Consider the following 25503-nt stretch of genomic DNA (forward strand, 5'->3'; position numbering starts at 1 on the left):
AAAATATTTAAATATAACAAAATTAAACAAAAAAATAAAATATTGTGTTAAATTTATTTTAGAAAATGGAATAAAATCAGTTAGGTCTGATGGGGTGATCAGCTTTACACCATTTAATTCCTTTTATAATACGGCATTATTACACCACTTTACTAATTTTTTTAATTAAAAATAAATAAATAATTTTCTCTCCCCTCGCTTATTATTAAATAATAATTTCAGATCTATTCTACGGCGAGGAAATAAGTTATTAATTTTTAAATAATATTGAATATATATGTTTAAAATAAAACTCAAAATTCATATTTACAAAATTGAAAAATTAGAAATGTATTAAATATTTTTAAAATTAAAGAATTATTAAATTCAAACTCGGAGCAACTAAGTTTATTTTTGAGATATAACTTATTTAAATTTTTATTCTTTTTAATTATAAAAAAAAAAAAAAGACACAAATATGAATATATTTTCAAAATTTAAAAAGTGAGTACTAATTTTATATTTTTAATTAAAATGGGACTATTTCCATCTCTATGGGCCCTCCTTCTCTATCTATCTTCCCCAGATGGCCCAGCCCATTTTTCTTTCTTTTATTCGGCCCGGCCCAGCCCAGCCCAATTTATTTTATTTTATTTTTCAGACAAATAACTTCGAAATTGCTCGATAAACCCTCTCCCTCCCGCTTCAGTACCCTTCTTTCAGCATTTGGTCTACCGTAGGCACCATAGTTGTTTTGGAGAAGCTTTTTCTGTCTTTGAGGTAAGTTTTACTGATGTTTTCCGGTTCTGAGTTGAATTTCTATTGATTCGTGGTAAGGATAGTTCGATTTGCACGAATCCTAACTTACTTCGCTTTATTTCTTCTTTTTGAGCTTATGGAATGAACTGGAAATTTTCTGAATACTGGGAGGATCTGAGAGCCCATTTCACTCTGTCTTTCAGTGTTAGAAGAACAGATGTATTTCCTGTTCCTAATGTTCATTGATATAGTTGCATTTCCCGCTAATTTCATGGTTTTTTTTTTCTTAATGATGTAGTGTGGGTTTCAATTTTGGTGTCATTAGGAGGATTAGAGAGTTTATTGGGTGTATAGTTTGGAAATTAGTTTAGGGTTTAGGGTTTAGGTGACTGGAGAGAAAAAATGTAAGGGCTGGGAGAGAGAAGGAGAGAGATGGAGAGAGTGCGGTGGAGGGAAGGGGGAGTTTGGAGTACCTGCCACAACTCTTAAAAAACCCTAATTCATTGTCCTTTTCTGGAGTGGCTGATCTTTTAGTTTTGGCTTGATTGATAATGCATTATGCAACTTTTCATCATATCAATGAAAAGTGTTTCTTGTATAAAAAAGTAAGGAAAGTTCTGTCTTTCTGCTTGTTGATTATTTCCCTCTCAAATGTATAAAAAAAATAGGCATCAATCCCAGACTGTATTCAGTAGCTACATTATCGAATTCCAGGCCTTTTTAGTTAAATAGATTGCAACATAAAGTTACTTTCTCATGTAATATTGCAGCTTTGAGAATACTAAGCATGGATGATAGCTTGTATGATGAGTTTGGGAACTACATAGGGCCAGAAATTGATTCTGACAAGGATAGTGACATAGAAGATGAAGATGAAGACCTTATGGAGAAGCCTGACGATGATGAAGGTGTATCAGATGGTGAAGACGCAGGTGGTGCTTCAAATGGTTGGATTACAACGTCTAATGACGTCGATATGGACAACCAGATTGTCCTTGCTGAGGACAAAAAGTATTATCCAACTGCAGAAGAGGTTTATGGTGATGATGTTGAAACATTGGTTATGGATGAAGATGAACTACCACTTGAGCAACCAATCATTAAGCCTGTTAGAAATATAAAGTTTGAGGTTGGGGTAAAAGATTCTAGCACTTACGTTTCAAACCAATTTCTGGTGGGTCTCATGTCCAATCCAACATTGGTTCGCAATGTTGCACTTGTAGGCCACTTGCATCATGGAAAGACAGTTTTCATGGATATGTTGGTTGAGCAAACACATCACATGTCAACATTTGATATTAAAGGAGAGAAACATCTGAGGTACACAGATACAAGGATTGACGAGCAGGAGAGAGGAATATCAATTAAGGCAGTTCCTATGTCACTAGTCCTCGAGGACGGCAATTCAAAATCATACCTTTGCAATATAATGGACACCCCTGGCCATACCAATTTTTCTGATGAAATGACTGCTGCTCTTAGACTGGCTGATGGTGCAGTGTTGATTGTCGATGCTGCTGAAGGAGTTATGGTAAGTAAATAAGTCGCGATCGTAGTTTCTTTTATTTACTTTTAGCTTTATATGCTGACTTTTAGATTTTTTTGCATAATCAATAGTTGCGAGGGAATTAGCAAATTTCCCTTTTATTTTCTTAGCGGTTTAAACATCATTTCATATCCCAATTTACTTTTACCTGTGGCTAGGGCACCTCATTTTAGCATCAATGGAGGAGTACTTAATGCTCTTTGCATATGTTTAGGATTTCTGCAATCATTTTACTGCAATATTTAACCATATAAACAGTGTGGGTTGTTCGATATTCCTTGCATGTAGTTTCTATATATTATGAAATTACTGATATTGCTGTCTTATGGAGAGAGCGCTGAGGATGGGATAATAGATTCATTAATGAGATTGTACTCTACAACCTACAGGTCAATACAGAGAGGGCTATGCGCCATGCAATTCAGGAGCGCTTGCCCATTGTTGTTGTAATTAACAAGGTTAGCCTACTGGACTCCTTTTAATTTCCTATTAGATTTTTGAAAGTTGGATCCCTTCAAACACCACATGTTTATTTTATACTAATGCAGTATTTGTATCTAGGTTGACAAGCTGATTACAGAACTCAAATTGCCCCCAAGGGATGCATACTATAAATTAAGGCATACGTTAGAAGTTATTAATAACTATATATCTGCTGCCTCATCTACTGCTGGAAATGTCCAAGTCATTGACCCAGCGGCTGGAAACGTGTGTTTTGCTAGTGCTACTGCAGGATGGTCATTTACTTTGCAATCATTTGCAAAGTTATATGTCAAACTTCATGGAATCCCTTTTGATGCTGATAAGTTTGCATCTCGTCTTTGGGGAGACTACTATTTTCATTCTGATACCAGAGGATTCAAGAAAAAACCACCTGCAAGTGGAGGGGAAAGGTCATTTGTCCAATTTGTGCTAGAGCCACTATACAAAATATATAGTCAAGTCATTGGTGAACATAGGAAAAGTGTCGAGACTACTCTTTCGGAGCTTGGTGTTACTCTTAGCAATGCAGCTTACAAGTTGAATGTCAGGCCTTTGCTGAGACTGGCTTGTAGTTCAGTTTTTGGTGGAGCTTCCGGATTCACTGACATGCTAGTTCAGCACATACCTTCTCCCAGGGATTCTTCTTCTCGGAAGGTTGATCATATTTATACTGGGCCTAAAGACTCTGTGATATACAAAGCAATGAAGGAATGTGATCCTTCTGGGCCTTTAATGGTCAATGTCACCAAACTATATCCCAAGTCAGACTGCAGTGTCTTTGATGCATTTGGTAGGGTTTATAGTGGTAAGATTCAAACGGGGCAGACTGTTCGGGTATTGGGTGAAGGCTATTCACCAGAGGATGAGGAAGATATGACAGTGAAGGAAGTAACAAAATTATGGCTTTATCAAGCTCGAGACAGGATTCCCATTGCTGAGGCTCCTCCTGGATCTTGGGTTCTCATTGAGGGAGTGGATGCATCTATTATGAAAACTGCAACTCTGTCTAATGTAGATTACGATGAGGACGTTTACATATTCCGACCACTACAATTCAATACCCTTCCTGTGGTGAAAACAGCTACAGAGCCTCTAAATCCAAGTGAGTTACCAAAGATGGTAGAGGGTCTTCGGAAGATCAGCAAAAGTTATCCTCTGGCAATAACTAAAGTTGAGGAATCTGGTGAGCATACCATTTTAGGCACAGGAGAGCTGTACTTGGATTCAATTATGAAGGATCTTAGAGAGCTCTATTCGGAAGTAGAGGTTAAGGTATTCTTTTATTCAATTGCCCCTCTCTTCTTGTTCCCCCTTTTCTTTTTCTTTGTTCTTCTCTGATGGATATTCTCTGTAACCCATTATATAGGTAGCCGATCCGGTCGTCTCATTTTGTGAAACAGTTGTAGAGTCTTCTTCGATGAAATGTTTTGCTGAGACTCCTAACAAGAAGAATAAAATAACCATGGTAGGCAATTTTCAAAATTGGCTGTTTTTGTTTATTCTGGAGCTTTTAAATTCTTGAAATGTGATGTGGTACTTCAATTTTTTCTCTAGATCGCAGAGCCGTTGGAGAGAGGACTTGCAGAAGACATTGAGAATAGTGTAGTAAGTCTTGATTGGTCAAGAAAGAAACTCGGGGATTTCTTCCAGACAAAATATGAATGGGATTTGCTGGCTGCAAGGTCCATATGGGCATTTGGCCCAGATAAGCAGGTAACTTTTGTAGCTCGTAATCTCTTTACTCAAATATATATCCTCTAAATGTACCCATAAGTTGAGGCTTCCTTGTCGAAGGGTAAAATTGAAACTGGTAATTTTTCACTGCAGATTGACTTTATTTGAAGTATAATTTTTCATTAGACTTATCCTTTATTAGACATTAATTTTAGCATCTTCTATCATATAAAGTTTAAGAATTTGATAGGCGGCATGTGTTTGTACTTTACTTTTGTTCTTGATGTTTAAACTTTTAATAAACTTTCAGGGACCTAACATTCTATTAGATGATACGCTCTCTTCTGAAGTAGACAAGAATTTGCTCAATGCCGTCAAGGATTCCATTGTTCAAGGGTAAACTATCTTGATGTCTCTCTCTTTCTCTTTTCTGGGGGAGGAGGGGACCCAGGGGCTTAGCCCTTTTTATTTATTTGTTTTTTTCAATTTTCTTGCTTTTTGCCCCTTTTCCCCATTGTAAACCGTTTACTTTAAACAGGTTTCAATGGGGGGCTAGAGAAGGACCACTTTGTGATGAACCCATCAGAAATGTAAAGTTCAAAATCGTTGATGCAAGAATTGCACCTGAGCCATTGCATCGTGGGTCTGGTCAGATCATTCCCACAGCTCGACGTGTGGCCTATTCATCTTTTCTTATGGCAACCCCACGACTTATGGAACCAGTATACTATGTTGAGGTAACACTTTCTTATTTTATACAGTCAATTTTTTTTTTCGCTAACTCTTTGGTGGTGATGAGATTTCTAAATGTTTGTGATGAGGCTTTCTCAGGGTGTGTTTGGGGTGCTTTTGAGAGGTATTTTATTAAAACCACTCTCATAATTGCTTCAACAAAAAGTGCTTAATCAACCACTTCCTTGTTCGGAGAATTGGAGAGAGAGAATAAATATGTAAAGATATATTTCTAAGTGAAATTGTGTGTGTAAAAGGAAAGACTACTAAAAGAAAATATGCCCGAGAGAGAAGTTGGTGAGAAGTGCGGAGGGAAGTGAGGGAGAGTGTGTGGAGATTAGTGGTTAATTAGTAAAAGAAAGTCGAGGTTAGTTAGTAGTAGGTAAAATAAAGTAGAGGTTAATTAGTAAAAGAAAGACAACTAAAAAAAGATATGCCCGAGAAAAATGTTGGTGAGAGAGAGCATGTGGAGAGTCGAGGTTAATTAGTTAAAAGGAAGCTGGTATTGTGAATAAACTGTTAGTAGAAAATACTTGATAAAATACAATACCAAGAGAATTATTCTACGAGACTGGTACACTGTGCCTAGCCACTTTACTTTTAGATATAGGAGAGAGAAACTACAAATTATGATTCCGCCATGCATCCAAGGGTTTGGGGGAGGGGAAGAGGAGCAACCACGATATGAATGGCCATAAAATAATTCTAGGTGTTATCCCTCATTTCACATTTGCCAAAGTCACTACAAAAGAAGTAATATTGGTTTCTTTGGAAAATACTTTTGGTGTTTTTGACTTTTTTGAAGAGTGCTTCTAAGTTGAATCCAAATCTAAAGCATTTTATCCCAGCATTACAACTCATCTATGATGTTTTGAGTAATTTCCTTATTATTTCATTGCAGATACAAACACCAATTGATTGTGTCTCTGCAATCTATACTGTCCTGTCCCGAAGGCGTGGACATGTTACAGCTGATGTTGCTCAACCAGGGACTCCAGCTTACATCGTCAAGGTTTAATGACTAAACATTTCTTCCTCTTTAACTCAAATGTTATCGATCATGATAATTACATTTAATATTGTTGGATGTTTACCTCTCGGCTTTAGTGGACTTGCTGCATTGAATCACTGAGTAGTGACAAACTGCTCTCTATAGTTGAGACACCCTTGTTCATTTCACTGTCATAGATTTTCGATCTGGTCAATGGGGTTTTATTTTCATGAGTAAGTTTATAGTATATGAAGGCATGATTAACTTAATTGTTTGTTTTACCTTTTACTGCTTTTCAGGCATTTTTACCTGTTATAGAATCTTTTGGTTTTGAAACGGACTTGCGGTATCACACACAAGGCCAAGCTTTTTGTCTCTCCGTGTTTGACCATTGGGCAATCGTTCCTGGTGATCCCCTTGATAAGAGCATTGTTTTGCGACCTCTTGAGCCAGCACCAATACAACACCTTGCTCGTGAATTCATGGTGAAGACAAGGCGTAGAAAGGTTAGACCTTCTGCTAATTTTTGTTCACAATCTTTTCTCGCATTCATGTGCTGTTGTATGCTATGCATGCATGCCTTTATATTGTTCTTTGCACACTAACCAAACTTCAAAACTTGAAATTCACACGTGTCTTCGTAATTATATGTTTTATTTCCCGAAACTGGTTTAATGCCTAAGAATTTTCTCTAACAATTGCCTAGAAATATCTTACATCGAAGAAGCTGCATGATTTAAAAAAGAATTATGTTTGGCTGCATAGAGTCTTAACAAAAACAATCAACTTTATTGGATGTGTTGATGTTAAAGGTATACCCTACCTAGGATTTAATATCGTGTAAAAATTTTTTGACAACTAAATGTATTAGGGTCAAATGTTTGTCTCGTGAGAATAGTTGAGTTGTGCATAAATTGACCCAACCACTCGGGGATTAAAAAATGAAAATACATTTGCTAATTTTTTTGCCGTACCTCATTGTGACACAGAAAATCGTTCTTTTTTTCCTGTATTCCTTAAAAAAATTGCTTTCTTTGTCTTGCTTATCTTAATGGTTATTTCCTATAGCTTGAAGAAAATGAAAACAGAGAGTCCTTGCCTTAATATGTTAGCTGTACTGGGATTTGCAGGGAATGAGCGAGGATGTGAGCATAAACAAGTTCTTTGACGAGGCCATGATGGTCGAGCTGGCTCAGCAAGCCGCCGATCTTCATCAACAAATGATATAAGCTCAGGTTGGTTGATACAAATCAACAAATATTGTACCAGTGTTGTACCATAGTTGTTTCTCTTCACTTTCCCCCAACATCCTGCCTCGTGTCAACAACCATTATTCTCACAGGAGCGAGGCTGGCAGCCTGAGATTTATCGTTCTTATCTTCAGAGAATTGCCCTGGTGCTCACCTGTCTGCTAATTCTGAGGGACATAGAAGCTGAATATATATTTTAGCAATTTTTACTTGTGATGTTTAGAGTAAGTATGCCTTAACCTTGTAATGTGAAACGAGGATTTACATGTTAGATTACTTAGTGATATATTCATGTTTTGTAGGTATTAGACCAAATTAGAAATCCGATTTTCGATTCTGAGGGATCTCTTGAAATCCTATTTTTATTCTTGAAAGTGGTTTAATTTCGGTTTCTTTTTCCACTGCAATGAAATTGAATCCATGGTAGGATCATTATCGATATGTGCTAAGCTCATTCTTAAAACTAGTTCATTTTGATTTCTATAATCCTTTTGCAGGTTCTTCCTTGGTGGTTATTTTTGGTAACCAGCAAAAGAAAACAAAGTAGGGACAAGATGCAGGGACATATAACCATCAATTTGGTACCAATCAAGAAAAGGAAGTGTAATTAATTATACAGTTCCAAAATTTTTTGTTTAAGATCCTAATTTCCATTCTGTTTCATGAGGTATCACCCAAAATAAGCTCAATAAAATGACACAATGAAGAGCTGAAACTTTCTACCCCATGAAAGCTCATTGTGTACACAACAACAAACTCTAATCCATTGGTTTAGTATCAAACCTCTGGGCAATTAACAACAAAGAATGTCTTAATTGTCTATCCTTCTAGATGAAATTTGAGGTTCTGAAGAGCCTCTGCAGATATGCTTCTTCTAAATCTTGGCCTCTGAAAAACTACCGGTGGTGGAGGCTCCAAGTGAAAGCTAACCAAAACTACTGTTAAATTGTCTGTTGCTCCTCTCTTTATGGCTTCCTCTACTATTTCCTTGCAGCAAACTTTTGCATCATTGTGATCTTGGAGCCTCCTCCGAGCAAAATCGACAGCGTTCTGGCTTGTGAAGACGTCCCATATTCCATCACTACCGATGATCAAGAACTCGTGCTCTTTTGTCAATGTCATTAATCTTAGTTCTGGTTCGGCACTTAATGGTCCACCTTTTTCACTTGTTTCCTTCATTCCTTCAAGATGCCAATCTCCTATAGCACGTGTAACCCCGAGCAGGCCGTTTAGATAATCGTCATCAATGAATCCACCCAAGGCCTCGACTCGCTTTTTTTCTTTTGTGCAGCATGGTCTGTGGTCTTTTGACATTTCTATTGCACGTCCTTGTCTTGACAGTACTGCTCGGCAATCGCCAGCATTTGCTACGAGCAAAGACCTGTTTGAAATGATGACAAATATAAAAACCAGAAGACCAAAAGCTTTGTATCTCAGGAGACTGCCCAAAAAGACATTTGGCAAGAAAACTACGAGCTTCGCAAGTACCGAAAAATCTAAATTCCGATGAAGCAAGTGATTACCTTCCAAATATCATTGCAGTCAGTGCAGTTGTGCCAGAAGACAGAGATGTTTCAAGAGTGCAAGATCTAGCAAAAGCTGCATCAGTCTCCATAAATGATCTCGTAACCACCTTTTCGAGCTCTAAAGGAAAGTCAGAATCTTCAACAATGACTCTCGGCAAGTGGTCACGAACAAATTGTGCGGCGCCTTTTCCTCCATGACCGTCAAATACCTATTTGTTCAAGCAAAGCCAATTATTTATGACAAGCTGAATATCAGAAGTTTCTACTCATGGTTTTCAACAAAGCACAGAGCCTAGATCTAATATCTTGATATATTATTCAGTCTAAAATCCACTCTCAAGAGGAGGGGCTTGATACAATGAACTCAGGCGCCAGCACCTGTTTTCGGTACAAATAGAAACCTTGCAGATAGGACTAGGTCTAAACAAATGTATATGTTTCTATATATGGCTAGAGACGAGCTACAGAAACTAGCTCTACCAATAGACCTGAGAGCTTGGTTGACTCCAATTACACGAGCCATATTGAGTCTTGTTTAAAGTAGCTATCTATAAGATCCTACATCGGTTGGAGAAGGAAACGAGTGCTATCGAGGACGCTGGACCCTGAAGGAGAGTGAATTGGGAGATCCCACATTGGTTAAGGAGGAGAACGAAATATTCTTTATAAGGGTGTGGAAACCTCTCCTTTGCAGACATATTTTAAAAATCTTGAGGGAAAGCTCGAAAGGGAAAGTTCAAAGAGAACAATATATGCTATATGCTAGTGGTGGGATTGAGCTGTTACGCTATCTCTATTTACACCATACATATACAATCTCAATCTCAGCAATCTCAGGCCTTCCCTTACCCTATTCCTTATTGAACAATGGCAATAATACTATTGAACCCCACAAGCCAAATGCTTCCCTACCAGTGCAACTTGCATTGGCTAAAAGTAATTAACACATATATTCCTGGATCTGTTCCTTCTTCCTATGTCCAGCATATGCAGAATAGACCACGGCTTACCGGTGCTACCCATCGAAACATATTACCTTGTCCTCAAAGTGGAAAGTAGGGAATGACTGCTTGATTTCTTTTTTATTAAAAAGAAAGAAATTGTGAGATCCCACATCATTTGGAGAGGAGAACGAAACATTGCTTATAAGGGTGTTGAAATCTCTTCCTACCATACGTGTTTTAAAACCTTGAGAAGAAACCTAGAAAGGAAGACCCAAAGAGAACAATATCGGCTGGTGGTGGGCTTGGGCTGTCACTAATGGTATCAGAGAGACAGATACCGACCAGGGTGCCAACGAGAATGCTGGCCCCCAAGGAGGTGGATTGTGAGACCCCACACCAGTTGGAGAGGAGAACGAAACATTGCCTATAAGGGTGTGTAAACCTGCACCTCTCCCTACTAAACGCGTTTTAAAACCTTGAGAGAAAGCCTGGAAGGGAAAGCCCAAAGAGAACAATATCTGCTAGTGGTGGGCTTAGGCTGTTACTAATGGTATCAGAGCCAGACACCGAGCGGTGTGCTAGCGAGGATACTGGGCCCCAAGAGGGGTGGATTGTGAGATCCCACGTCGGTTGGAGAGGAAAACGAAGTATTACTTATAAGGGTGTGGAAACTTCTCCCTACCACACGTGTTTTAAAACCTTAAGGGCAAGCTCGGAAGAGAAAGCCCAAAGAGGACAATATCTGCTAACGGTGGGCTTGAGCTGTTACAAAAACACTAATTTCCTAAACTTTGTCCAAAATTTAACGTATATGGTTTTGGGTCTCAACTCTCAAGTGGTATTCTTGTGCAAAAAAATGTTGGAAGATTTGGATCATGTATTCTACCAATTTGGTTGAAGATTTGAAGTACGTGTCTTAAATGTTTGTTGTCAATTTGACGACCGTATGCTATATATGGAGTATTTGATGTTGATAAGATCCTATTGGACGCGGCCTCCACAAAGGTGCCTTACGCTACACCCCCACCTAATCAATAGCCTCCACCACCTTGCCTACTTGCATCTCACCAAGGGATGGACAGTCTCTACCATATAAAGCTCAAAAGTGCATGGTTCAGGTAGATTTCTGGTTGGACACGTACGTTTTTAGACATCTTGTTAGATTCTCACACAATATAGGCCTGCAACTACTCGATGCAAGTCCTAAGCACCCTAACTCGTCACACACACTCTACTTGTAACGGCCCAGATCCACCGCTAGCAGATATTGTCCTTTTAGGCTTTTCCTTTCGAGCTTCCCCTCAAGGCTTTAAAACGCGTATGCTAGGGGAAAGTTTTCACATCCTTATAAAGGGTGTTTTGTTCTCCTCCCCAACCAATGTGGCTCAGATACCACTAAAAAATCATGGTCTAACTAAATGCAGTTTGTTTTATGGTTAAGAGGAGAACTATAACAATCAAATCCCACCGTTGACAGATATTGTCCTCTTTGAGCTTTCCCTTTCGGGCTTCCCCTCAAGGTTTTTAAAACGCGTCTGTTAGGGAGAGGTTTCTACACCCTTATAAAGAATGCTTCATTCCCCTCTCCAACCGATGTGGGCATAGTCCACACCCCTTCAAGACCCAGCGTCCTCGCTAGCACTCGTTCCTCTTTCCAATTGATATGAGATCTCACGATCCACCCCTTTCGGGATCCAGCGTCCTCGCTGGCACACCGCCCAGTGTTTGACTATGATCCCATTTGTAAGAGACCAAGCCCCTAGTGGTGGGCTTGGGCTTGGGCTGTTACAAGAACGGTCAAAACAAGCTCTACGAAGAAATCCAAAAATTATGATTCCTCCCTGGTATCCAACAAAAAATCTGGCATAGATTCAAATTTCTCCTTATTTAGATCATTCACGAACATTCTCAAACAACTCCTATGCTCAAATCCTAGCTGAACTAATGACAAAAGGCTGTTATATCCATGGATAGAATTAAAGTTCAGATTCTGTCAGTTTCTCATCTCAAATGAGAATTATTCACTAGAACTCACAGAGGAAACTCTCAAATCGGAGTATAAACCTCAGGAAATAACAGTTCTACTATGCTCTAACACAATAATTCATTTAATCTAAACTGTAACTGCAGTACACAAAATATATACTTGAACTTACCCCGTAGAAGGAGACAGCTTCCTCGTTGAGAAAACTACAGCCGAACTTCTTAGCCATGTCATGAATGCATACATGAGTGTCCTCCATATAAGGACGCTTTCCGATATCAGACCATTCTCCTGATCTAAGCGCCGGAACAAAAGTAGATGGGTTGTCTTTCCGATCTATAAATGCAGCATCCTCGGAAATGCTTTCTAGCTACATAAACCAAAAGAAAGGAAATATCAACAAGTAGGGAGGAATGTAAAGCCAATAGAAGGAAATATTTAGTTCATGCTATGACAATTAGTCGTCCGACAGTCGGATGAATCATTCCCACTCTCTACAAGAACAATTCTTCCACACAACCACATCAATAGAATTTAAAAAACGAAAGCTCTTCAAGGAGCCAGATTAACAACTAACGAAGAACCAAAGCGAACCCATCTAGTTATAAAGAAGTTTCAACAGACGTGATTTTCGAAAAATCTATCGGTTCAGATCAATCAAGCCATACAAGTATTCAATTTCAGGGAAGTCTTGGTCAGTTTGGATCCATATCAACTAACAAGACTTTACATTCTAGAGTTAGCCTTCGTTCGTACAAGGGAGACCAGGGGCAATTCGACAACTCAAAGGTGGTATCAGTTGGCATAGTCTGCCTTTATACACGGCACGTAAATCTCAATGGATTACAAGACAAACGAACTCGTAGTCAAAGTTGCAGAAAAAAATTCAACAAACAGTTCAACAAAAAGATCCTATTACCCTGAAGTAGTAATCATGAATAGAACAGTTCTTATTGGTTTTTCTCCCTTGTCCTTTTCTTTTGGTCCATCTCCAGGGACCATAAATTAAAGTAAAAATTGTACAAGCTACGCAAACAAGAACCCTTTTTCTAGACTATGAAACCCACAATTAAAACATAAAAGGACCAAAGTATCAGAATCTTTTAAGAAGCAGATTAACGACAAAAAGTAGCTGTTCCTGAAACGCAAGTACTTTCAAATCAATTACAGTGAAGGGGAAAAAACTAAACTATATTTGAATATTAACAAACAGATTTGGAATTAGCAAATCCAGATAGAACCAGAAAAGAAACCATTAGATCAAATTAACACAGAGCTGAGTTTAAACCCACCAGCAGTTCATACGCACCCCCAAACACACAGAAAAAAGGGGGAAAAAAGTGTCCAAACACATGGATTATCAGCTACATTCAGTTAAGAATCAAATTCATGGTACCCATCAGAGAATTCGATAAAAGAAGAACAACAGAACAAATTTATCGCAAATTTAATCAAAGATCCAACAAGAAAGAGGAAAACCCAGTACGAATCTAACAGAAATCCACCAGGAAAGAAGAGAAAAAAACCCTAGAAATTGAGAGAGAAGGAAGCGAAATTCATACAGGAAAAGAATTCCCAGAGCGGGTTCGATCGCTAGTTCCAATGAGAGCAGGCTGCTTATCAGGATTCCCCATCTGATTCTGCAAAAAATCACAATGCAACGGCCAAGGCATGGTATTATTAACCCCAGAATTCGGCCTCTCAGTCCCAACCTGCTCTGCATCCGTCACACACATGACGATAAAAAAGAAGAAAAATAAAAAAGTTGTAAGAACTTTGGTGGTTCAGTTTGTGTTCAACTTGCAGTGGGTGGGAATCCAAAGTAACAGAAGAAAGCACAAAGGTAGAGAGAGAAAGAGAGAAAACAGAGCAAAATAATGGAGAGGTTGAAGAAGATTCTCAGAATATGTACTCACAAATTCAGAAATCAAAAACAAAATCGAAAAGAAAAAGGGGGAAACCTCTGTTTTTGAGGAACATAAACACTGAGAAACAACGAAAACAAACAAAAACAGAAAAAAGGAAGAAATATGGAGCGTTGAGTCAACAAGAACTTTCCGGATTTCTTTTAATTATTTTTTATTATATATATATATATATATATATAGATTAAATTTTAATTTCTTTTTAATTTTATTTTCTGATAATTCATAACTGAACAAGTGTTTCAAGACGAATGTCACCAACGATGAAGTGGTTGTCAACGACGACTTATTGGTGCCTAATGTTGCTCTTTTAGTTCCTTTGCAGGTTCTTTAGGGTATAACTATTGTTCATGCTCTCTGTGTCCCCACAAGCATATGATGTTGAGGGACCGACCTCACTGTGAGCCTAAGATGAGGGATCAACACGAAAAACATACTATTGTGATCCAGGTGTCAACATTATTACCTGAAGTGAAAGAGCTGACATCATCTTGTGTTTGAGTTTGAGTAATAGGAGACATGTATCCAACGTTGTGATGAACGTCATTAGATATAAATAGGTGCAGTATCTTCTGAAATTTTCTCTCCCTGAGAGCACGTAATAGAGTTTTTATATCTGAACATGTAATAATATATATGCACTGCTACCATAAGATGCTCTATTTCCAGTGATGTAACACCTACTAGGGTTTTTATATCTAAGCACGTAACTCGTATACGAACCTCTATGTGCATCAATTGTAGCACTGACTACCACAACGTATCGTCGTGAACTCCATCGCACTATATAAAGTGCAAGCTCGACGAACGAATCCATTTGGAGATGCCATTAAACATTATAAAAATTTGTGAGCGTATTTACTGAATGCAAGAACATCGTTACATGACCTATAAATTATCGAAATCAACGGTAATACAAGATCAAATCTGAGTAAAAGAATGCAATATTAAATATTAATAAAGATATTAATGTAGGGATACCTACTTTTTTCGATTTATATATTCCAAAGTAATATCGATCGTCAAAAAGTATTATTTGGGTAAATTATAAATAATTTTTAAAAAGAATTGTGAATTTTGCCACGTGCATTATTACGATGTTTCAAAACTAGAGTAAAAACTCATTAGAGTGTTGAACAAAATTTGAGACTTTGAACGATACGTGAGATCCCATAATGATTGGAGAGGGGAACAAAGTATTTTCTGTAAGGGTGTAGAAACTTCTCCCTAATAAATGCGTTTCAAAATTGTGATAGGTAATGGGCCACAGTGGACAATATCTGCTAGCGATGGGTTTGGGCTATTACAAATCGTATCAGAGCCAAATATCGAGTGATTTGCCGTTGGCACCCAAGAGGGCGAATGTGAGAGGGGAACAGTCTTATAAGAATGTGAAAACTTCTCCCTAACAGACGTGTTTTTAAACCGTGAAATTAACGACTATACGTAATATTTGAGTCATTACATGGTAACTCGAGAGGAAAATTGAACATTACTCCACTAATCTATGACCTAATTTTCACCAAAGCTCTAATGAGCTTATACTCGGAGAGTAGTATCCTTCAAGGATACTATTGCATCAGTAATTTTTATAATTTAGTCAATATAAAACTTTTTTTAAGGGGGAAAATTCAACCCTCGACCTTTAGAATGGTAATCAATAATTTATTTCGAGAAGAATTTTAACTCAAAATTATAAATTTATAATAATTTAGGGACCAAAAACTAAATTTATATTTTACTATAAAAAAAATTAAATTAAATTAAAAAGTAACCCGTCACTTTAATAAAATTAAAGTAGATATTAAATATATTAAATATAAATAAATTTATTAAATTGAAAGGTCAAATATTCATAAATTTTGATTCTGTTCACACTACCATTTTGTCATATATGGCCACGCAACACAATCACTAACCTCAAATTTTATTTTATTTTATTTATTTATTATTATTATTATATTTTTATTTTTGCATTTTCGAGTCTTATTTATTTATTTTTATTTTTTTCTCAAGCTCCCAAAAAAGGGACAAATTTGCCTAATAAGCCAAACAACAATTTGTGGGCTTCCCAAAAAAGTTCCAACTATATTAGTTAATTAATAATAATATTATTGTATGATTTCTTTTTTAAATTATTAGTTAAGTCGGTGGGATTTAAATTAACGAAATATTATAGAAAAATGCCGAGTAAAATAGATATCAGTGACTTTTCATATAACCCGATGACTTAAACAATCCGAACTACCCAACCCAAACCATATGAGCCGCTACACAGACTCCTCACACACAACCAGTGAAGAACTATCTTACCTCTTGATACAAAGGTTCGGAAAATGGTCCCCAGGTCCGTATGAAATTAAAATGGTGCTACCAAACGGAGCCTATCGTTTGATGGAAGAAAACCAATAAGGTGGAATCTGAAGGCTCAATCTATCAAAACATACAAGAAGGATCGACGTTGACAAAAAGAGGCAAAGTTGAGAAAGCAGAGTATATGGTACGAAATTTGGTAGTGATCTACGTTCAGTGTTCTATGTTCGGGATCCGATAGTTCCCACAATATTATAAGTAGCAATCACATGGAATGAGTTAAATAAGCAGCAAGACAAGAGATAGGGACGTTTAGAAAGGCATTGATGATCAAAAGAATCTAAATCCACAGCCACATGGAGCATATAAATGGGCCACAAAACCAGAACAAAGCTTAAAGGGACTACCAGGATTCCTGCCTTGGCTTGGAGGATGCCAACCCCAACAAATCCTTTTCTATGGACAACCCAACCTTGGAAAGATGCCTTCTTTTGTTGCATCTCTAATCCAACAATGCCCAACTTTTTATAGGGTAATGCCAACCAAGTAGAGCCCCACAACACAAGAGGTGGACCCTATTGGAACCTAAGACAGCTAAGTTTAACGTGGAAAGCTAGATCTGTTTTCCAAATCAAGACGCTACAAGGATCTTTCGATCATGTTCACGGGACGGCGAGAGCAGGGAAGCCTTCCCTGTCTCCATCTCCGCCACTTATTTCATTCCTAATCCTCAAGAAAGACAGTCTCATATTATAAAACTGACAACAAGTTGGTGCCTTCAAAACCTCAAATTTTCCAAAAACAAGACAAGAAATCTCAACAAATAGAACACAATAAAACAGTTTCTAATCCTACTGCATCTTGTTTTCGACATAACTCAGTATTATTTACGTCGCTCTTATTGACCATTGGGTCACAACCCGTGGTTTCGAACACTGAGGGAAACCTAATAAACACGGACAATACAAGTCACATATCTCGAGCATCTAAACATGTTAAACGAGTCACAAACAAAGAATTCATAATATTCTGACATTTAGAGTTCAAACCAAACCATATGTATACCCAGATGAGATCATGGATAGCAAAGGCAAAATGTAATAAATGATGCAATTCTTTTGTGCAATTACTCTCTTACTCTTCCATATAGATATTGTTGCAACCTGAAAAGGCCAAATGCAAAGGGAAAGATGAGTGTTGGCGCACCACCATACAATCTCAGAGTTCCAAGAAGCATTCAAATCAATGTAGAATCAGCTAAAAGCACAAACTTGAGTTTGATCTAATAGTTTTAAAGGCCATTCACATATATGGGATCACTGTAAATTCGAAAAATGCTTTCATTTTACTTCTTTTCCATTTGGGGTTCAGACGATGGGCAAAGGGGTAAAATAGTAATGTCACACGATATCGTACAAGGTGATGGGGAGGGCGGGGCTAGGGGAGGGGGCGGGGAATTGCAAAGAAGAGAATGAAAAATAGTACACTTAATTCGCAGAGGCTGTGGCACTCCTCGCAATTTGTGAAGGGAATTCCACAATTGATTCGGTTTTGTGATAACGTTCCCAGAAGTTCGAAGGTGCAACTTCAGATTAAGATCCCGGAATCTCTGGTCGCCTTTCTTGGATCAATCTTTCTGCAATAAAGAAACGTAGAAAGGGATAACTCTGCTTAGCATTACTGAAATCATATTTATAATCCATTCATTAATGTTCCTCGACTAGCAATGTAATAGCCCAAGTCCACCGCTAGCAGATATTGTCCTGTTTGCACTTTCCCTTTCGGGCTTCCCCTCCAAGTTTTAAAATGCGTTCGTTAGGGAGAGGTTTCCACACCCTTGTAAAGAATGCTCTATTCCCCTCTCCATCCAATGTGGGATCTTACGAGCAATTCTATCAATTTTATCATAGACACAACAGTCGAACACTACATAAAAGCCCCACTTCAGTGAATCTATCTGTTCATACTTGCTTTTGCAAGTACAATAGACATAACATGCATTATATTACCAACCTAAGAGTCAAATCAAAACAACATTATCTGGTGATAGGCATGCATGGAATGATTAATGAAATCGATAATTAAACAGCAAGAGCACCTTTTGACGTTTTGTACTTGGAGCATCAGATTCAGCATCAGTACGTCTGCGTGACGTCTCAGCATCTCCATTTGATGAAGCCTGCAAAAACCCACTTTTTAGATCTTTGTGGGAAAAAAAAAAGTGCATATGAAGATGCAAAATGGAAATTCAAACATGTATCCTTTCTAAGTTTGCATGGAATCATGATTTACAACAGATAAAACCCCAGTTTGTTCAAAATTAACAGAGCAATCAGAAGATCAGAAGCAATATGATCAGAATCGATTACTTGTGCAGACGAATCTGAAACATTCCGATTCTCAGAGGCATTTGCTTCTACGGAAGGCATATCTGGATCGTTGCCTCGTTGAGATGCGAATGGCATGATTTGGTGAAATATGTTGGACAAAAACATTCCCTCATCAGTAGTTCTTGGGTCTGATTCTTGTACATTTGAGACAGAACTTGATGCCACCATTGAATGATGGGCAGGAACAGAACCACTAATCTCCTGGAAACTGGCATCTTCAATGTTGATTTCACCACCAGGGAAGAGAGTCCGAAGAAACTGGACAACATTGCTAGGAACTTGTCGTTCGGATTCTAGGTTACCTTGGGCCCTAGCTGTAAACAATATGTAGATGTCAATACCATGTGCATTAGATAAAACCTGCTGCTTTGATTGGTTGAAGGCCTAATATTGTGGAAGATTATGAGTAGAATAATGAAGGGGAAGCATAAGAATATGAAGCAAAAAGGATAATAAACGACAAGATCAAAGAACACGTCAAAAGGATGCTCTTTTTCCATGCAGACATGGTTTCTTTCCTTCGATATAACCCAAAAAAAGGCACGAGATATGCATTCCACAAAAGAGCCTTAGCCTTCTTGACAGGGTAGCCCAGGAGAATAGAGCTAAGATGAGCAGACAACATCTCTCGGAAAAGCCAAAGAACAACCAAAAGCACCATATATTTTACTCTTTACGAGCTAAAGAACAATGGAGGAAAAGGTGATTCTGCGATTCGACATTGGTGTTGCACATAAAACACCACCTAGGGGATATGGCCAGATTCTGCATTCTTTTTTGGAGAGCAGCTTTGGTATTAATGGCCTTGTGAGCCAATTCCCACAGGAAAAATTTGATCTTCTTTGGGTATTTATCTCTCGAAATACCTCTAGCCAAAGATGTCTCCAAAAGATTGCTGTGATCACTCATATTGGCTAAAAGAGATTTTGTAGAAAAGTGACCATCAGGATTAAGACGCCACTTCCATGCATACTCCAGTTAGGAGAGGGTGATAGAGCCAAGACCATGCTAAGTTCAGCTCATTCCGAAGCCTCGCCACCTTTCAAATTTCGCACAAGTTTAAGGTCCCAAAAGCTGAAATGATCGTTCCAAATCTCCTTCAAAGAGGCTGTTTTAAGCTTAGAAAGGCTCTCTTGATCAGTAGGATAAAGGAGTTTAGACCATTTAACAAGATGCTTCCCTTCGTCATTATGCCCTCTAATCTTTCAATCTCTTCACCAACCTTAGTAGGCAAAATAAATATCGATCGTTAGCAAGTTGGGAGATCGAAAGAGTGGCTTGAAGGAGAATGAGCCTACCCCCATTGGATGAGAAAGCGGATTCCCAAGCCGATAATCTTCCTTCAATTTTTTCAATGATCAGTGCCCAAAAAGAGATGGTTTTTGGAAAACCAAGTAAGGGGAGCCCCGGTAAGAATAAAAAGCTATCAAAGGGGGGCCTAAAAGAATTAACTCGAACGTCTAGCCCCTTAACCAGTAAGTTTCCCAGTGACTATACAAACTTATACTCGAGTTGAAGGTTGTGGCACCTGATGATCCTAGCAATTATACAAAAGCTACAAGTAGGTACACAAGTAGTTACACAAAAGCTAGAGTTTTGCATACAAATGGCAGCAGCATTAATAAGAACTACCAAAACCCAAACAGATGTATCAATGGATTTAAGAACAAGAAATTCACAGTTTCAATATTAAATAAACCTCAAGGATAATAGCATTACCATCTCTCGCAGCCTCTTCTGCATTCAGCTGTTCCACAACAGATTCAAGAGTTGTATGCTGTTCATTCTGGAGGCCGGTAGATTGACGCGCTGATGAAGCTTGACTTCCTCGCTCGCCCCTTGCAATTCCTGAAGCAGGGTGAGGAAATCTTCCAAGAACAGGATAGTATAACCCAATTGAATTACCAGAAGAATTTGAAGATAAGCGGCTAAAGGGTCCGGGTAATGCTGCAACCATGGTCCTAAGTGGCACTACTCGCACTCCAGATTCTCCACCCACACTTGGGCCCTCTACAATCCTAGTGGTTGCTTGATTGGTGGGATTTTCACCCACATCTCTGCCTGCTTCTTGTTGCCCTGAAGGCTGCTGAGCTCCACTGCGTTCCTCTGGATTGCTATTGGGTGCCGTAGTTGGTGAACCTTGAAATTAGTGGAAGTAAATATGATTACTCTAGACATCCAACATTCGATGAATAGTTAAGAAAACGCTACATTTGCAAGCTACCTCTTCGAATTTGTATATCAATACGCCTTGGAAGAAATCCAGAACCAAGACCATGTATTAGTGCAGGGCTAGGCTGCATGGCTCCCATGGGAACTGGACCTAAGCTTGGATTTTGTTGAAAGGGGAGAGGCTGTTTATAGAAGTTATTATTAGCAGAAGAAGATATAAACTCGACCTTGACAAATAGTCAAACTCCAGCAAGGTTCGAAAAAACTACCTGAACCATTATAGGATTAGGACCAGTTTGGGAAATGAAAACTGCAGGTCCAGCATTAACAACAGCTTCGGACTGCACATCGTACATCAAATTGAAAACATGCACAGAAGGTTAAGCTACCATCCAGAAATTGAAACAGACAGAGAGAAATGAAGAAACCATTTAAACTAAAAGGAAGCCATTATGAAAGAAAAACATACAGGATTTTGGCCCATTCGCAATGTCATCATAGTGCGACCAAGTTCAAGGAGATATGCACCTAGGTTATTAAATAGAACTCCGCTTCTCCAGGCAGAAGACTGAGTGTTCATCCTTGATGTAGGATCGGTAACATTCCTATGATTCTCCAGTTGTCTTCCGAGTTGCTACCAGCAAATAAGCATAAAACATTAAAAATGTGTTAACTTCTTAGTCGACAGAAGGCTCATAAAACGAAACCTAGTTCCTTAAGAAAAGTAATATTGATCTATCTGCATTCACCAATTAGTTCACAAGTTGAAAGGAAACGTATGATAAATTAAGGACTAATCATCAAACCCTTGACAGAAGAAAGACCAAAAGTTTAAAGTAATTGTGAGTATTAGATGGTCTAGAACGCACGAGAAGGCACTCCGAGACTTCCCCTGTAAGCATCTGTCTAGTAGAAAACATGACTTCAGCCAACGATGCAGGAGTAGGGAAACTTTCATGGGTGGTGCTTGGACGAGTTGAGGAATTAGAGCTACTTTCCTCAGCTCCATGAGTATTAGCTTCTTGACCATTATTTCCTCCAACTCTGCCTGCTAACCATTTCATGATAAACAAATATTTATTACACATTAGGAGACTTGCCATAAGATGACAAAATTTTGTCTAACAGAACTGAACATACCGATATTTTCAAAATCACGCCTCATATTAGTGAGGTAGTGAGACAAAGTTGCCAAAGAATCAGGAATTACCTGCAAACACCAAGAATTACTACCATTCGTTTCAACCAGATGAATTTCCGAAAAAAAAAAAAAAAACAACTCGTGAAGGGAAGAAATAAAGTATCAGTAGTCTATGCTTGCTTGTTTTCAAAGGCTCGTTCTGTTTTTTAAAAGTCGAAATGCTATTAGGAGTTCAAAAAAAAAAAACATCCAATATAGTATCACTTCTCATCTATCCTTTTACTTGTACATTAAGGGTAAACCTTGAAAACAAGATTTTTGTTAATAGAATCACATAAAGCACAACCAATAATCAGAGAATCCTAGATATAACGTAAATGTTAAGCTGAAAAAAGACTCGAGTTCCTAAAGAATTCCAAGTCTTAACTTACAGGAGGAGGAAACGATCCTAAAGAAGGAATCGATGGATGTCCAGATGTGCCATGAAACCTATCAGATAGTGGCCTTGAGCCATTGTCACCAGATTGATGCTGGTTCAAATCTATCATCCCAGCTGCAATCACCCGCTCTCCAGATCTTTGTTGGTCAATTTCCTTCAGACACAACTCATTTGAGCAAGATAGAATTGTGCACACGATGACACATGATGAACCGACACAAATAAAGGAAACTAGAGTTCAGAAATGAAAGTTTACCCTGACGACATCCATCACTTCACTGCCGGTTACAGAGGTTGAAAGTCCAATTGAACTTAGAACGGCGGAAACAATCTGTGCAGAAAAAAGATAGCATTTAGTTACACACCTAAAACAGACTACACCAAGAACCTGAAAGCACTTCATCCTCCAAGTCATAGACTGACCCTGTTGATTTCCGGGGGTACACCATCCCCTTGAACAGGCATACTAAAAGTTTCAATCACCACACCAGGAGCCACCCGATTGCTATGAACACGACTCGTACTCGAATTTGGATCAGTCTCTGCAAACAATTTTCAGTAATGAAAATTTAGTTGACGCATCAATGGTAGACATGATTAAAATCGTTGCGAACGGTTCATGGTAGAGCAACACTAAAAAATTAGGAAGTAGGAGGTCCCTACTACCCTCGTTTTCTGGTTGAAAGTTTGAAGGTCTTATCCACAAATCAAGAAGAAAACTTCGTATCAATCTATGAAAGTAGAGATACAGGGGGATACAACCGAAAGAGCATACAAAAAGGTATACCAAGTAGAAGCCGAAGGCTTGGGCTACAATTTCCCCCGATCTCAAAATTCATCATTGAAAATTCTTTAATTCCTTCCAAACAAAATATTTCAAAGAATGACCTTAGACTACATTGGTCCATAAGGTAGTTGCCTCGGTCTTTAAATTATGTTGTACGCTGATTCGAGGACACGGCCATAGGTGTTTCTTTTCCATAGTAAGCTAATTCCTACCGTTCTTTTCTTCTTTCCTTCCACATCACTTCCTGATATTAACACTCATTTTTTTCTAGCATTAGTGATAATCCTGAGATTTCATACTTGGCATCCCTTGCAACTTAAGAATTATGCGGTTATGCCTAGATATATGCCTCGAGGTTGCCTTCGGTCTTTGATAACAAATGAAGGTAGCAGAATTTACCTTCAAGACTTAGAAAAAAAAAAGGACTGAAGGCAACCTTGAGAAATACTTATATAAGAGTACTGATGCATGAAAACAAACTGAACCTGGCCGATTGGACAAAGTCTCTGATGGTGGAAGAGGCTGCCTGACCACCAAATGCAAGGTGTGACCGTCTTCAACGTCTAACTCCCATTAAAGAATAACGAGCATATATTTCCAACTAAAAGATCATGTGATCACAAGATACATAATACTGAATGATTTGCAGTAAGCATGAAAATCCACACTACACAAGTTTTCTTTTTTTTAATGAATGACCGAATTTTCATTGAGAATAAATGAAATTATACATAGGCATGCAAAAAAGGAAACCCAGGAAGGCAAGCTACAAAAGGGGCCTCAATCACGAGAAATAAGACCTAACGGATAATTACAAGGTAACAGAAACCCATAAAAACACATAATCTAACTTGGGACAAAACCTCACACGAAGATCTCTCGAGCGCTCGAAAAATTATATTGTTCCTCTCACCATAAAGACCCAAAAAATTCTATTGTTCCTCTCACAAGAAGATTAATCCAAAACCACATATACAACACAAGCAACGTCCAAGCATCCTATATAACGTCACCAAAAAAGAAAAAAGGATGAACTTAATTCCTTTGTTTATCAGAGATTCATGATACTTGTGAGCTTAGTACTTCAAGGGTATCAATCAATGTTCGGTGAAAAAATAAAGAAATATAGTAAAATTATATAAGGATACGATAGGCAGACAAGAGCTGATCATCCTTCAGAACTTTTCCTCGACATATAAGACGCTGTTGTTCTGACAACACACCAGTTACAGAAGCAATTTGTTCTTTCAAAGCAGGGACTGGCATCTATACAAGTTCACAAAAATTAATGCAATAGTATTTCGAAGTAATAACGCTTCATTGAAGCTACAAACTTGAATAAAATTTAAGTACACATTTAACCAATCAGATTTCTAACAAAACATCATCTTGAGTTAATTGATGATCTAAGAGAAAGTGAAGATATTAACCTGTTTATCCACTCTGAGAGTATAGGTTTGAGAATCTAAAGTTTTTAACTTAATCTCAATAGTGGTTTCAGACCCATCAGCCTCACCACAGCTGGTAGTTTCGTCGATAAAATTGCTTCCCATACTCTGAAAATCAAAGAAAAAGGAGTAAGAAACTCTCACCTTATTCCTTAAAACTAACAAAATGAGCCAAAAGCTTGCAATGCTTGACATTTAGTGGCATGATTGTACCCAACACTTAATTGCTATCCCTGACTATAGGAATTAAGCAAGCAAACTGTATTGAACTTATTGAGGACATGCATGAAGCATATACACATGGTCGAAAATTTTAACTAAGGACTTAACTACAATCTTCTTTTTGGTGTAAAACATGAAATGAACTCCTTGGACAACATAAGCGAGAAACTCTTTCAATATCCATCATCTAATGAAAACGATCAAACATTGAAACCAAACAAGAAATCATATGAAATTGGGGAAACGAAAACGCAATCAAATCCATAGGATAATTCAGTATCTCCACATGAACTGTCTGAGAATCAAAACCCAGAAGAGGAAAATGAAAATCAAGCCAATCCCAGAATCAAAACAGCAAGATCAAGAATCCAGATTCCAGATTCACCGCAGCAAGAATACAGAAAACTGATGATGACCCAAAATTCATATTGGGAAAAAGAAGAAACACAAAAAAAAGAAACCCTGATGAGCGAAAATATGGATGAATCAGATGAACAAAGAGTGAAAACAGGGATAATAATCAATACCCTTGTGAAGAAACGAAGCACAGTGACGCCTGAACAGGAAAAAGGGTATGTAGAGAGAGAAAGAGATGATTAAGAGAGAGGATTTTGGTGGTTCCTCTGTGGAGGGGGCGGAGAAAGAAAAGAACTTTAAAGCAATAAAAGGGAAAAGGTTGGAGAAATCTTACAGTGACGGTGGTGTGTGGTGGTGGTGGTGGTGGTGGTGGTAATTCTGAAGGGGCGGTGAGACCCTGTGAGGGAGAGAGGAGGGAAGATGGGGCGGCCCTCGAGAGCT

General features: G+C 38.2%; 3 protein-coding genes across 8 annotated transcripts; 1 reads left to right on the forward strand and 2 right to left on the reverse strand.

Moving 5' to 3' along the window:
* The first annotated feature begins 654 nt into the window (after positions 1–654).
* On the forward strand, positions 655–22677 carry LOC111450655 (110 kDa U5 small nuclear ribonucleoprotein component CLO). Of its 2 annotated transcripts, XM_023090883.1 has the most exons (13): positions 655–759; positions 1509–2269; positions 2674–2742; positions 2846–4039; positions 4134–4232; positions 4322–4480; positions 4752–4837; positions 4980–5178; positions 6075–6185; positions 6464–6670; positions 7295–7434; positions 8961–8964; positions 22644–22677. In XM_023090883.1, exons 2-11 carry the CDS (start codon positions 1526–1528, stop codon positions 7391–7393), a joined length of 2967 nt encoding a protein of 988 aa, XP_022946651.1. In that variant the 5' UTR covers positions 655–759; positions 1509–1525; the 3' UTR covers positions 7394–7434; positions 8961–8964; positions 22644–22677. The 2 variants fall into 2 exon arrangements, with proteins under 2 accessions (XP_022946651.1, XP_022946650.1); XM_023090882.1 differs by lacking the exons at positions 8961–8964; positions 22644–22677 and having other exon boundaries at positions 7295–7807.
* On the reverse strand, positions 8095–13863 carry LOC111450665 (probable protein phosphatase 2C 27). The gene is made up of 5 exons (XM_023090900.1): positions 13830–13863; positions 13431–13585; positions 12041–12238; positions 8938–9149; positions 8095–8795 (listed from the first exon to the last, which is right to left on the reverse strand). The coding sequence occupies exons 1-5, from the start codon at positions 13846–13848 to the stop codon at positions 8234–8236; spliced, it is 1146 nt and encodes a 381-aa protein (XP_022946668.1). The 5' UTR covers positions 13849–13863; the 3' UTR covers positions 8095–8233.
* LOC111450659 (large proline-rich protein bag6-B) lies at positions 17393–25503 on the reverse strand. Of its 5 annotated transcripts, none has more exons than XM_023090892.1 (17): positions 25397–25471; positions 25233–25261; positions 24466–24591; positions 24184–24301; positions 23521–23598; positions 22672–22790; positions 22505–22579; positions 22241–22402; positions 21809–21878; positions 21538–21719; positions 21138–21302; positions 20938–21009; positions 20721–20850; positions 20216–20635; positions 18476–18810; positions 18205–18285; positions 17393–17742 (listed from the first exon to the last, which is right to left on the reverse strand). In XM_023090892.1, the coding sequence occupies exons 3-17, from the start codon at positions 24586–24588 to the stop codon at positions 17734–17736; spliced, it is 2139 nt and encodes a 712-aa protein (XP_022946660.1). In that variant the 5' UTR covers positions 24589–24591; positions 25233–25261; positions 25397–25471; the 3' UTR covers positions 17393–17733. The 5 variants fall into 5 exon arrangements, with proteins under 5 accessions (XP_022946660.1, XP_022946661.1, XP_022946659.1 ...); XM_023090893.1 differs by lacking the exons at positions 25233–25261; positions 25397–25471 and adding an exon at positions 25091–25147 and having other exon boundaries at positions 20216–20344; positions 20402–20635; XM_023090891.1 differs by lacking the exon at positions 25233–25261 and having other exon boundaries at positions 25397–25503.

This window comes from Cucurbita moschata, unplaced genomic scaffold (assembly GCF_002738365.1).
Source record: "Cucurbita moschata cultivar Rifu unplaced genomic scaffold, Cmos_1.0 Cmo_Scf00012, whole genome shotgun sequence".
In the NCBI taxonomy this organism is placed as follows: domain Eukaryota; kingdom Viridiplantae; phylum Streptophyta; class Magnoliopsida; order Cucurbitales; family Cucurbitaceae; genus Cucurbita; species Cucurbita moschata.